At 39.8% G+C, this 14,015-nt stretch overlaps 1 protein-coding gene across 1 annotated transcript in view; it reads left to right on the plus strand.

Moving 5' to 3' along the window:
- The window catches only part of SPATA9 (spermatogenesis associated 9), a 29,249-nt gene extending 15,412 nt beyond the window's left edge, over positions 1-13,837 (plus strand). The window contains exons 4-5 of the mRNA XM_053586367.1: positions 9,386-9,481; positions 13,519-13,837. Coding sequence (XP_053442342.1) covers positions 9,386-9,481; positions 13,519-13,806 — 384 coding nt within the window. The 3' untranslated portion in view covers positions 13,807-13,837. The remainder of the gene's footprint in view (positions 1-9,385; positions 9,482-13,518) is intronic.
- Positions 13,838-14,015: the final 178 nt, after the last annotated feature.

Below are 14,015 nucleotides of genomic sequence, written 5' to 3' on the forward strand. Positions count from 1 at the left end.
TCAGGTCTTTCCTTTACAAAGAGATACAATTAACCATACTCTAATTCCTGATCCTTCTGCTCTACCAGAGGTAACCAGAAGTGGTCATTATTCCGAAGGTGATGTGAACGTTTCCATGCATACTTTTCTATTTCATTGCATTTGCATCTTTTAACAACCTATAGTATTGTTCTATGTAGATTTAAATTTGTGTAAATAATATTCTCTGTACTTATGCTTCTGAAACTTCCTTTTTTTACTCAAAAACTTAATGATATATGCAGCTTTGGTTATTATTTCATCTTCTTTGTGGTATTCCAGCATAAGAAAAAATAATCCACAGTTTATCTGATATGATTTAGTTTCCTTTTCTTTCTTTCTGCTACCAACAAAGCTTCAACGAACTTTCTTGTAAATGACTCCTTACCTGTATGTATGGTACATTTTCCAGTTACACATCTAGGAGAGGGATTTCTGGTCAGAAGGGATAGCTTCAACTTTCAGCTGTTGTCAAACTGTTCTTCAGGAAGAATGTACTTTCTTTGTGATTCCTGAATTTGAGGAAAACTTTATCAGTTTGGGAAATTTCTTAGCTTTTATTTCTTCAGATACTCCTCTCTCATTGTCTCTACATTTTTCTTCTGGAATACTTGTTACACATACATTGGATCTTCTTTTATTATTGTTTATATTTATTTATCTTCCTCATGTTATCCTTCTCCTTCTCTCTTTTTGATGCATTCTGAGTAATTTCCTCTGAACTATCTTCCAGTTAACCTGTTCTCTCCCTCTGAGTCTAATACGCTTTTATTATTCAGTGTATTTTAAGTTTAAAACATCATATTTATCTTTTTTGGAACTTCTATTTAATATTTTCTCTCAAATTTCCTGCTTTTTTCTTTTCAAAGTGTCTTTTACAGGTTTGTGTCCTCAAAAATATTTCTTTAATCAATGTGAACATATCGAGATCTGCTACTTTCAGTGATTTTTTTTTAACTATTTGAGAATACTAATTTTTTTTGATTATTGTGATCTATACTGTGTCTCATTCACGGTAGACAGTTTTCTTCTGTGTTGTAATTTCATTTTAACTGAAACTTCTTCTTCAACAGAGTTTTATTTGAAAAAAAGAAAGAAAGAAATCCCTTCTTGCTGTGGTGGTGGAAGTGTCTCTCCACAGCAGTGTTTTCAGCCTTTTTTTAATCTCCCAGCACACTTGAACCTAAAGTTAAAACTTCCGTGGCCCACTTAAATAGTATTGATCAAAAAACAAAAAAAGAGAGAGAGAGCGAGAGAGTTAAAAAAAGAATATACTGGGCGGTGCCTGTGGCTCAGTCGGTAAGGCGCCAGCCCCATATACCAAGGGTGGTGGGTTCAAACCCGCCCCGGCTGAACTGCAATCAAAAAATAGCTGGGCGTTGTGGCAGGTGCCTGTAGTCCCAGCTACTTGGGAGGCTGAGGCAAGAGAATCGCTTAAGCCCAGGAGTTGGAGGTTGCTGTGAGCTGTGTGATGCCATGACACTCTACCGAGGGCCATAAAGTGAGACTCTGTCCTACAAAAAAAAAAAAAAAAAGAATATACTTACTGTGCTTTAAACTTCTTTCAAAAATAGTTTAAGGATCTTTATTTTTATTTATTTATTTTTTTAATTAAGGATCTTTAAAAAAAATTGCAGCACGCCTAAGATCTTCTTCACTGCACACAGGTTGAAAATCACTGATCTAGAGGAATTTTTCTTGTGCTCCCAGGGTCTCAGCAACCCGAGGCCCATCTGTATGTTTTTGTAGCTCAGGTTTTCCTGGATCACACTGACAGGGTGGATCCAGATCCCTTTGTAAGGTGCAATCGTGGGAGCTTTTCATCTCTTATGGGAGAATATCTCATGAGACTCTCCCACGGGCACCCCAGATGGAGAACAGCTTCCTTATTTTTTGTATTGGTGGATGCAATTGTTTTATTACCAATTTTATTGAAATTGCCACTCTGCAAAGCCTCAGTCACTACCTCATGTCCATCCAAGTGTCATCTCCAGTCCATTAAAACTGAGGCTTCCAACCCGTACCTCAGGATCCAGTAACCTCCCCCAGAGTTCACCTGCTGCTGAGAGAACCACTGATGTAAAATCCATCTTTTGGATTTCATTTTTTATGGAATTCCAGGCATTTTTGTGTGTAGGGTTCCATGTTTCTGGAACCAGATGTCAGTCAGCTTTAAGTTTTTAGTATCTTGCTTTACAAGTTTTAATATAAGGTTAAACTTTTTAGAAGTAAGCAAAGTATAATTCTACTTTTTCATTCATTCAACAAACATTTATTGCAAACCTCACATACAAAATCCCTAGGTTATATTCCAGGGATTCAGAAATGTCTCACCCTTGCCCGGTGGACTGTGGGGCTTGCTAAGTAAATAAGCAAACAAGGCCAGTCAGGTGGAGGAGTGCGTGATCAAAGGGTGCAAAGTGCAGCCTCAGGAAAGGGTCCATGGAGGCATTCTAGAAGATAGGGTGCTGTCTATGAGGCTTGAAGGAGGAGGAGTTAGCCAGGTGAGAGCAGAAGCATTCCAGAAGAGGAGAGCACATATGATGGTGCTGAGTGAGACATGGTGTAAGATAAATGGTTCCCTAGGGCTGGTGTGAGACAGGCGAGGACAGGCGCAGTGGGGGTTTCCAGAGCCCTTGAGGGCTGGGTGAGGAAGAAGCTTTACCTGGGTGATACATAGTAGCCAGGGCCGAGGGGGCTGGGGGAGATTAATTCGTAACAAGGAAGAAAGCAACAAATCTCAAACCCTAAGGGCTCAGTGAGGATGGAAGCTTGAACATGAAGACAATGGCCTGGGAGTCAGGCTGCAAGGCAGGAACATACGGGGATGTGCCCAGGTCAGCTGCTCTGTGCTGAGGAAGGTGCCCCGGCAGGCAGACCTCAGCTCGCCCAGAGTGGATACCAGCACGAACTCCTTTATGACCCCAAGCTGCCTATGTCAGGGTGGAGCATTCTATTTTGGGGAAGTAAAAAGGGTTGAAAGCTGAAGAATGGAGAAGCAAGAATCCAATGCACTCAATTCTGTTATGAGGACAACTGACGGTAGTGCATGGTGGGGCCGGGGGAGGAGCAGAGAGAAGGAAGGAGGGAGGGGATGTGAGATCACGGGTGTGTGACACACGTCTTGGGGGCAGGACACAATTATAAGAGGGACTTTACCTAACAAATGCAAGCAATATAATCTGGTTCTTTGTCCCCTCAATGATTTCCCAACAATTAAAAAAAAAAAAAAGGTGAAAGCTAGAATTACTGTGCTCTGTGAGTGCATGAGGATGTCTCTTCATAAAAACTTAGCTACAGCAGGTGGCCGGTTAGCATGTGGGAAGATGCATTTCTGGTGCCCTCTCTGTTCCCTCTGCCTGGTCGTTGACACGAGGAGGAGGGATGATGGAAGCTGCCTGTGCGCCTGGAGTACCTTAAAGATTCCACCAAACTCTGCTGTGTTACATTCTGTCATATTTGTGACTGAGAATGCTGGAGAGTGATCACTCCCCTCAGGGACACAGAAATAGAGGAGCATTTTCATTAGGACAATGCCATAACTAGAATAGTGTCCAGCCTCTGACCAGGGGAGTTCTGAGACACAGCCTGTGGTCATGGTATCCCCAAGGTGATAGAGAACAGGCGGGCTCAGGAGCCCCTTCCCTTCTCCCTGCCGTCCTGTGCAGGAGTTCAGCTCCCGAGCACTCCCAGTATATCTGAGCATACTGGAAGATGTCATGCTAAATAGAAGCCACCCAAAGCCAACCGACACAAGTGACCTGAGATTTTATTTTTAATTTCAGATTGATATGAGGGTACAAATGTTGTTTCTGCTTCCAGGGTGAAGTTCAAGTTGTAGATGAGCCCTTCACCCAGGGGGTGTACGGTATACCCCAACATTGTGCACGTTGTGTGAGACCTTGTCAGTCACCCTCCCTCCTCCCCTCTCCCCTTCTTCTCTCCACTAGAATTTACTTGTGTTTTTCTTTTGTGGAGGCATGTGGTTGTCTCTATATTGGTTTCATATTAATATTATTTTCTTATTAGTATTGAGTACATCAGATACTTGCCTTTCCACTGAAGAGATTTTGATGGCCAGTGTGACATGATTTTGATGGTCAGGCTGGCCATCTTGTCAGAGGCTCCCTCAGCAGCCGGCTCTGTGATGCTGAGCCAGGTTGCTCCTCCAAGCCAGCCAGTTTCTGCATGATACAATCAACGCTAGTCTAATAAGAGGCCTCAGGACTGGAGAACTCTCAGGTGGCTGTTGACACCCCAGCAACAGTCCTCACAGAATGTGCATCTGCTCAGCCTCCTGGGTTGCCGGGTGGAGTGAAGCCTGCAGCTGCTCTGGGCTGCAGAGACCTAGATAATCCGCTCAGATGCTGACTTCAGCCAGACATGTCAGCTCCCAGACATAGCTGCTGGTTTTGGCAGGCCAACGTGGGGGCCGCAGGACTGGGAGCTCTTCCTGTGATAGAACGTCTGTCTAGGCACCGTGGAGCGGGCTCTGAAACGCCTGGGCCACAGTGGGTCCCAGTGAACTCACGCTCTCTTTTCAGGATGAAGGTCAGGACCTTCCCTCAGTAGAGTTTCTCCCTCACCCCCACCCCCTAAGGCAGACTGCAGTTTGGGATAAAAATTATAAACCTCACCAACATCAGGAACTTCTATAGGTCCATGATGGGCCTGCCATGAAGCTAACTTGCCAGGTATAATCCAGACCAGGGCATAGAAAATGCAATCCCTGGACCTGAAAATATATACCACTTCTCCAAGTGGGTCAAGAGGTTGGGACATTTGCACCTCTACAAGACCATCTGTTTAAAAGCTTGTTCAAGAGCAGTGTTCCACAGGATGTTAACACAGGTAAATAAGTCAAATAGCCTTTTTTTTTCTTTTACTCTGGACAGCTAGAAGTGTTTGCAGTATTTGTGAGTGTTGTGAGTTGCTAAGCAAAGACAAGGTCCTGTCACTCTTCCCAACTCATAGAAAATACCTTTTCCCTGGATCTATATCTAAACAGCAGTCAGTGTTTCTTGCAACATTGGTTCCTGGCTCCCTGAGTTAGTTTCCTCTGACCCCACTGGCATTCCTCGTGAAGGTGGTTTTGGACAGCATGAACTATTGGGACCTGGTAATTCCCCTAGTCATATATACGTGGATCTTTATTTTCTTAACTGCTTGTAGTGGCTTTATTGTAATTTATCTCATTAGTGGAAATAAGATGAACACAGATAATCATTTTATGAAATGAAGCTGTGAAAATTACGTGGGAGAAGTTTAAAGGTTGAAAGCTTTTTCTTTTTTTGCAGTTTTTGGCCGGGGCTGGGTTTGAACCTACCACCTCTGGTATATGGGGCCGGGCACCCTACTCAAAAGAAATAAATGGGCATAACATTGATACCAAGATACTTTTAACTCAAATATGGAAATAAAGAGGAATTATATAACAGGAATAAGATAAAAATTTTGAAATAGGACAGACTCTCATTTACTAAATTTCTGTTTATTTATCTCAGTTTTTACCATATGCTGTTCCTTCTGGAAGCAAGCCAAAAACTAAACAGCATGGTTTATAATATGAAAAATATGTACTGCAAGTGAGTCATAACATTGAAAAATGGCAACTTGCCAGTAGCCACATAAATTCTGGTAGAAAGCTATTTTCTACAGGGATGATTTGTTATTACAGGAATAAAAAGTATTTATTAAAAGCATTAAAATAGTAAACAAGTGACCCTTAGGCAATAAAAAGATTGATTATTCAGAAGCATAACATATATCAAATACATAACTTATTTTGAAACCAATCTGTTCTAATTACTTTTAGATAAAGGAAAAAAATCTGAGAAAGGTGAAGCATAAACAGTGAGTTTCTCATGCAGCCACCACTTACATCCTTGATGGCCTACTGGTTACTAAACCTGGATCTCCCATCATGCACCCACACACCCACGAAGTCAGGAATCTTTTCAGTCCGCCCTCTTTCTGTATGGCCGCCCTCAGGCAGCCTGTGGGATTCAAAGGCATGCTACTGTTCTGCTGCTTCTGACAGCAGGGAAAAGTAGCAGTGGCTTTATATCTTGGAAACTCTTTCCAGAAGATCTCTTTCCCAGGATCTCTGTGAAATTTTGTGAACTAACTTATGGAGGGATCGGGCTAAAAGTACCCCTACCTATCCCTACCCTGGGGAGCTGGTATGGTCTGAAGAGGAAGGAGGGAATCAAACAGCCTTCCCGGACCCGAGGGCCCCACCCCTTCTCTTAGTTCCAGGGTAGATCGTATTCTTGGTTTCAGCATTCCATAAATCACTTAAGGGGGAAGAAGGTAAAGAGTAGTGGGACAATTTTATTCTTCATTTGGTAGTGGCAGCATTAAGAGAAACCACACTTGTATTTTCATAACATTCTTTGTTTTTTTAGAGCTAGGGCCTTGCTATGTTGTCTAGGTACACCTTGAACTCCTGGCCTCATGCAATCCTCTCACCTCAGCCTCCCAAAGCATTGGGATTACAGGTGTGAGCCAATGTGTCCAGCTTATATTTTTAATAATTTCATGTATAAAAATATCATATGTACTTTGAACTGAACTGGGAAAATATAGAAAACAAGAAAGAATTTAATCTCTCTAAATCTGTGTTCTTATTTCATAGGTTTTTAAGAGGATAAAATGGGACAATGCAAAGAAAGCCACTGCAGTAATTAATGTTCTATAAATGTTGACTCTGTAAAGCCACATTAGTAAAATTTAACAGCAGTTAAAATTTTGGTACATATCTGTCTAAACTTTTTCTATGTGATATTAATTGTATTCATTTCGACCATAAATGTATAGCACATAGAATTTAAAATAATTTTCATTTATTTTGTTTTATTTATTTATTTATTTATTTATTTTGGGACAGAGTCTCACTCTGTCACCCTGGGTAGAGTGCTGTGGCCATCATAGCTCACAGCAAACTCAAACTCCTGGCTCAAGCCATCCTCTTGCCTCAGCCTCCCAAGTAGCTGGGACTACAGGTGCCTGCCATATTGCTAGCTAGTTTTTCTATTTTTAGTAGAGACGGAGTCTCACTCTTGCTTAGGCTGGTCTTGAACTCCTGACCTCAAGTGATCTACCCACCTCCACCTCCCAGAGGGTTGGGATTACAGGGGTGAGCCGCCGTGCCTGGCTGAAGTATATAGGGTAGAACACAAGTGGTCAGTGTACAACTCCACACATTTTCATAGACTGAATCCACAGCAGCACCCAAGAAATCTCCTTGTGCTGCCTTACAGCTGCTAACCCCACCCTTGCAGGAAAACCATTTTTGTTACTTCCACCAGCACAGACTAGTTTGGCCTGACTTTGTATGCTATATAAATGGAAGTAATCTTACCTATGATGCTTACAATTTTGAACCATGCTCTTTCCCATATATCACAAGGCACTAACAATACCTCCCATGTCCCCTAATGCTGCCCATGTACATTTTGCTAAGCACTTTACATGCATTTTCTTTCTTAGCATCAAAGAAAACCTAGGACATAAATACCAGCTATTATCCCCATGGTGGAGATGAAGGGACTGAAAGGAAGAAGTAATTTGTTTGAGGTTTCATCACTCATAAATTCTGGAGCCTTGAGACAGCCGAGGTCTGTTTGCTCCAGAGCCCATCCTTATAAGCCCATCCTTCCCTCTTCACTGGCATTTCCAGGGCAGCACAGCTGTGTCGGCAGCACAGTTGAATGATCGGGTTAAGTGTTTGTGTCCTGGTTTAAATCTAACTTTGCAACTTACTAGTTATGTTACCATGGCAAGTTACCCACATCTTTTTATGATCCCTGTTTGTGGAGTACTCAAACAAACTTCAGAGGATTGTTTTAAGAATTAAATGAGAAGTTTATAAAGCACACAAAACAGGACCTGGTACACGTGCAGTAAAAAAGAATAAAATCCTATCATATCATTTGCAGTGGGGATGAACCTGGGGGAATATCACATTAAATGAAATAACCCAGACACAGAAAGACGAATACTGCATGATCTCACACATACCTAAAATCTAAAAAAAAAAAAAAAAAAAAAAGATGCCGTAGCAGAGACAGAAGAGCGCTTACCAAAGGAGGGCAGGGGAGAGGGAGAGAGAGGGAGGGGAGGACGGGAGAGGTCCGCCAAGAGGGACAAGTTACCATGAGGAGGAATGAATTCTGCTGTTTTGCACAGTAGGGTGACTGGTCAGGAGTAAAACATTTTATATCACCAAACAGCTAGAAGAGAGGCTTTTAAACATTCTCACCACAAGGAAATGTACATTTGTGAGGTGACAGGCACATTAACTACTTTGATTAGATTATGCGATATAAGTATGTATCAAAACATCAAACATGTACAATTGCAATGTGCAGATTAAACATAAATGAAAAGACTTTAAAAATAAAAACAAAAGGCTGCATGATAAACCATTGAGTGAATACAGCATAATTTCCCTAACTGTTCTGGTATCATTTTAGTTTTTTCAATGTTATAAATAACTTTTAATGAACACGATACAAGAACACTGTGTTCAGTTTTCTTTTTAACTGTGCATTTACGTGATTTTACTAGTTACAGCCTGTACCTTGTGGAAGTTCATGGAAGCCACTGAGTGGCTCTGCTCTCACTTCCCAGAAGCATGGCTAATGGCCACTGCTCTGCAGAGTGGGAAGAGAGGCTGTTTCTCATGTGCTCACATCACATCCTGCTCAAGGCAGCAGAGGCAGCCTCTAAGACAGTAGAGTTCCCTTAAACTGAATATGTTATCCTGAATATGTTATATATTTGAGGCATGGACACCTATTGCCAGAAACTAGAAATGTAGGAGAGGCAAATTCATATCTTCTCAGCATTTCAAAATAGCATGCTGGGTCTGAGCACAGAGCATTTCCTGAAGCGTGACGCTCATCTAAGGTTAATGCTGGCCTTGAGCAGTCTCAGGATCAACATTTCCAAACAGGTCATTAATCTCTAGGAAATGCTTAGAATTTTGATTGCTGTTGGCTTAATTGAGGTTGTGAATAATTTAGCAAGGAATGATTACATGAATTAGAACAAAGAAAAGACTGTTTCTCTAACATGCACAGCAGCACCTCCTAGTGTGCACAGCTGGTAACTATGAAAAGTTAAAGTAAGATGGCAGAAATATATAAATTTGTCATAGGTTTTAATTAACAAAGTATCTTCTTATTAAAAGGAGAAAAGTAAACTGATATATTTTCACAATGTGTATTAAGCCCATATAGCTCTAAGATAGTTGGTTTTCTTTAAAAAAGTTTTAACTTCTCATTTTACAATAACATTAGAAATATGGCATTTAAACATTGAAAATTCTTGTTTTAATAAAAAAATATTTTCTATTTTTCAGGTCAGAAAGGGTTCTTTGTTTGAAATCATTTCCTTTCCAGCAAAGACTGCTTTAACTAGCATAATATATGCTTCATATGCAGCACTTATTTATTTGGTAAGTTAAGAAAATTATTAGAATCTAGAAATAAATCTACTCATGAATGTAATGCTAAAGACAATACCTATACAACCGTTCACTATACGGGTATTAGCTTTAATGTTACCATTCACAAAGCTGTCCTTCTCTTGTTCCACAAAAGAATTTATGTTGAAAATTTCCTTTTCTGATGAGCCAAGTTAATTCACCAAAACCAAATTTGCATAAATAACTAAAATTATTTTTCATAAATTATATTACTGTTGGAATATTTTTGGTCAAAAAATTCTGATTTTGCTTTTACTTAGCTGCAGGTGTTTTGTTTCAGCCTTTGTATCATGGTTGGCTAAAGTTCATTATTCCATCATTTTGGGTCTCTGACTCTGGGGGACACAAGTAATAGTGAATTTTGGATTACAGGAGCTGTGCCTGAAAAAATATATAAAAGATTTTATAAATTATAAGGGCTTTATTTTCTGTTAAAACATTTATACTGATGAAACTGTAAGAAACAGAAGAAACTGCAGAGATTAATGAATTATCACAAAATCTATAAATCCGTGTATCACCCAGATGAAGACATAAAACATTACCAGGACTCCAGAAGCCTCTTTGGTGCCCCTTACAAATGCTACCTTCCTCTATAAGCAGGTGTGTGTGTGTGTGTGTGTGTGTGTACGTAAGTTGACCAGATAATTCTAAAATATGTAGGGAAAAATAAAGGACCAAGAATAACCATGACATCTTTGGGGAAAAAAATATAGAACTTACTTTTAAATGTATTAATTCACATTTTTTTTAAAAAGCCAAATTTATTAAATATTTTCCAAGTGTTTTAAATTTTTAAGAAGTGCTCAGTATCTTAAATGTGGATTTTATACATTCAACCAAGCTAGGATGCAAATACACTGCAAAAACATTGTAGGATGAAATGGTTGTGAGAAAATAAAAATTAGACTAAAACAAATTAAACTTTAGTCTATCAAAGACTGCTGAAATCATCTCACATAAATTATGCTATAAACTTTATAAGTAGGTAATAGAAATTATTTTTTGGAGATCTGATAATTGACCCTATATACCTATTATGCCTGGGAGAAGTCAGGGTTGGAATTATGGTTTTGAAAACAAATAATATATATGTTGGAGATTAATGTCCTGTGTGGAACTATGCCCAGGGAAATTTGAAGAACAGCAACGTTTAAGGTGAGCTAAAAAGGAATCCATTAAAGAGACAAAGAAACAACAATCAGAAAAGTAGGAAGAAAATCAAGAGAAATAGTATCAAGAACATAGAGAATAAGTTCTTAGTGGTTAAGTGTCAAATACAAGCAGAAAAAGTCAAGTAAATGAAGATTTTAAAAGTATCCATTAGATCTAGTAGTAAAGATGTCGAGACGTTAACCATCTTGAGAGTTATTTCATTGTCAAGATGGGAGAATGAAGAAAGAAGAAAAGTAGGTTTCAGAGTGAGTAGGAGATAATAGCATGGAAACATAGACTCTGGCTTTATCAAGAAAAGAGAGAGTAGCAGCGGTCAACAGGGGAGCAGGGTCCCAAGGATGTCTCATTTTAAGATTTTAAATGGAAGACATTTAAGACATGTTTATAGACTGCAGGAGAGTGAAGAGGTTGAAGAGACGGGATACTTTATAGAGAAGATGGTAGGGCGTAGGTTAAAAGTAGAGATGGAAGGTACTGACTTTGATCAAGACCCTTCGTTTTTGAGACTGGGACAAAAGTGGATTAGAATGGACAGAAATGTATTTTGTAATGAGGAAAGAGTACTGGACTTTACAACCTTTTTATCACACCATGGCTTTCAAAGAAAACGATAACGTTTGGGTTAAATGGATGAGGACGTGTGTGCTGGAGTGAGGAAGTGGAAGGTGTCTGGCTCTGGGTTTGGACACACTCAGGTGCAAGTAACAAAAGATGCCTGAAAGTACCTTGAGCAATACAGACATTTTAATTAGAAGCTGGGAATTAGGCAGTTCCTAGTTACGTACGGTGCACCCACAATGTCATGAAAAACCTGGGTGGTATGGTCTGAATGTCTGGGTTCCCCCTAAGCTCATATGCTTAAATCTAGTCCAGGTTGGTGGGATAGTTCCTCTGGGAGGGGATTAAGAAATGAGAGCAAGCCTTCATGGGTGGGATGAGTGCCCTTAGGAAAGAGCCACCTTGTCACTTCCACCACATGAAAACACTGCTGGAAGGTGCCATCTAGAAAGCAGAAAATCAGCCATTACCATGCACTGAATCTGCTGGTACCTTGACCTTGGACTTCCCAGTGTCCAAAAATGTGGGAAATAAATTTCTGTTGTTTAGCAGCTGCTATGTGGTAAACCTAACAGCCTGAAATACCAGGGTCTTTCCATCTTTTTCTTCTAAAAACTTGTTTTTAGTCATTACATTTATTGCTTCATACATTCTGTCAATGTCCACAGCAAGAAGGGGGAGACAGGTGGAGGCAGAAGATAGGCTTTCTTTCTCTTTATATGGGACGAAAAACTTCCAAAAATCCTTCCCAACCTCCTTCTCAGCAGACATTTTATTCATTGGCTACGGGGTCCCATGGCCACACACTAACTTCGGGGACAGCATCTGTGTTCCTCCCTTCTGTGGTGAGAAGCAGGCAGGGCAAGAGGATTGAGGCTGCCCAAGCCGGAGGCCCTCAAGCTTCTTGCTGTTACCTCCTCAGGAAAGCCTTTTCGGGTTCAGAGTTCATTACCTTACCCTGATGCATCTCTTTTGTGAAATAAATAAGTTTGTCTTTCTATATTTCATGAATTTTCTGTTCTAGTTGCTTGCCTTAAATACTTGGCATAATTATTATTAAAAGTAGAGTAAGTTTAATTAATACAGTTCTTAGTGACTCTGAATTATTGAAGTTATTGTTCTTTTATTTTAATACTTTTCCTTAAAGTACTGAATGGCACTTTTTTGAGGGGGTGGGGTGAGTATCATAAATTTGCTTAGTATTATTTACTAACTTCTGAGATCCTTATCAAAAGGATCCTTCCCAAAGTCTCAGGGGAATAACATTAAAACAAAAAACTACTTTGAAATATTAACATGTTTAAAGATAAATTCTAACTCTCAGAAAATGTTTTAATTAAATCAGAATAATAAAGATGTAAAATATCTAATGAATTGGGAAAAAATATGTAAAATCCATCTTTATTGAAGCATAGTAGGCTTTAAATTGTTCTCTAAAGGGAACACTCATGTGCTCTTGGCAGAAATGCAAACTAGTAAAGCCTTTATTAGAAGGAGAGAGAGTCCTCAAAGAACTAAAGTACATCTCCCATTTGATCTGGCAATCCTATTACTAGGCATCTACCCAGACCAAAAAAAAGTCATTTTACCGTTAAGTACTTAAGCACCCAAATGTTTATTGCAGCCGGACATGGAAACAACCCAAGTGCCCTTCAAACCCTGGACTAACAAGCTGGGGGACAGGTGTACCATAGAGCACTATACAGCTGTAAAAAGATGGAGATTTTGTATCTTTTATAACAACCTGGAAGGACTTATAGTCTCCTAAGTAAAGGATCACAAGAATGGAAAAACAAGCATCCCATGTACTCAATACTGAGTTGAAAAGTAGATTAACAACCTTAGGCCCACACGAGAGAAAAACTCAATTAAATTCAAGAAGAGGAGAGGCGGGAGGGGGTTAGGTGAGTTCCCACCCAGTGGGGACAGTGTGTGGAGATAAGACATACTTCCTGGTGAAGAAGATGGGGACATCTCGGGCTTTGCCTTACAAACAAACCTAACCATATGTACACCCATATTAACCTGAAATTTGAAAAACATGTATTTGGAAAAAATAAAATTCTCCTAGATTGTGGTGTAATATATTTAGAAAAAGGAATCAAGCTGCTGACACTTACTAGGTGCTGGGGGTCCCAAAAGGAAGTGCTTTTCTATTAGAGTATGCAGATTAATGATCTCTCTTAAACATCTTATTGTCCTTTTTATCTGTGGTTGGTAACTTAAAAAGAAACTTGACTTTTCAAAAAGAAACTTGACTTTTTATTACATAGGCTGTCTGTGTTAATGCTGTGCTGGAGAAAATAAAGAATATTTTCAAAGAAGAAGAATCCATACGGCAAAACAGAGAGGAGAGTGAGCATTTCAGGAAAGCCTTCTCTGAGCCTGTGCTCTCAGAGCCCAGCTTTCCAGAGGGTGAGATCAAAGCCAAGCCTTACAGGTCACTGCTGGAGAAGCCTGACAGAACTTCTGATCGCCCCAAACTTCCTGCTAATAAGCAGAGTAATAAGATCCAGGTTTTACATTCTGTGTTTGACCAGTCAGCGGAAACAAACAAATGAGCGAATCTGAACACAAATCCCACCGATCAGAGTTGACCGAGTATCTAGCTAGCGGGCTGTTGCATCTGCCAAAACTAGGAGACTGGTTCACCTGAATGGAATTGCTCTGCTTCAAAAAAAAAGGGTGGGACTACTACTAAAGTGTCATTCTCTAATATTTATATGGTGGAAAAATAAAATGAGTCTTGACGTACAATGTATGTATTGAC

Source organism: Nycticebus coucang, chromosome 1 (assembly GCF_027406575.1).
Source record: "Nycticebus coucang isolate mNycCou1 chromosome 1, mNycCou1.pri, whole genome shotgun sequence".
NCBI lineage: Eukaryota > Metazoa > Chordata > Mammalia > Primates > Lorisidae > Nycticebus > Nycticebus coucang.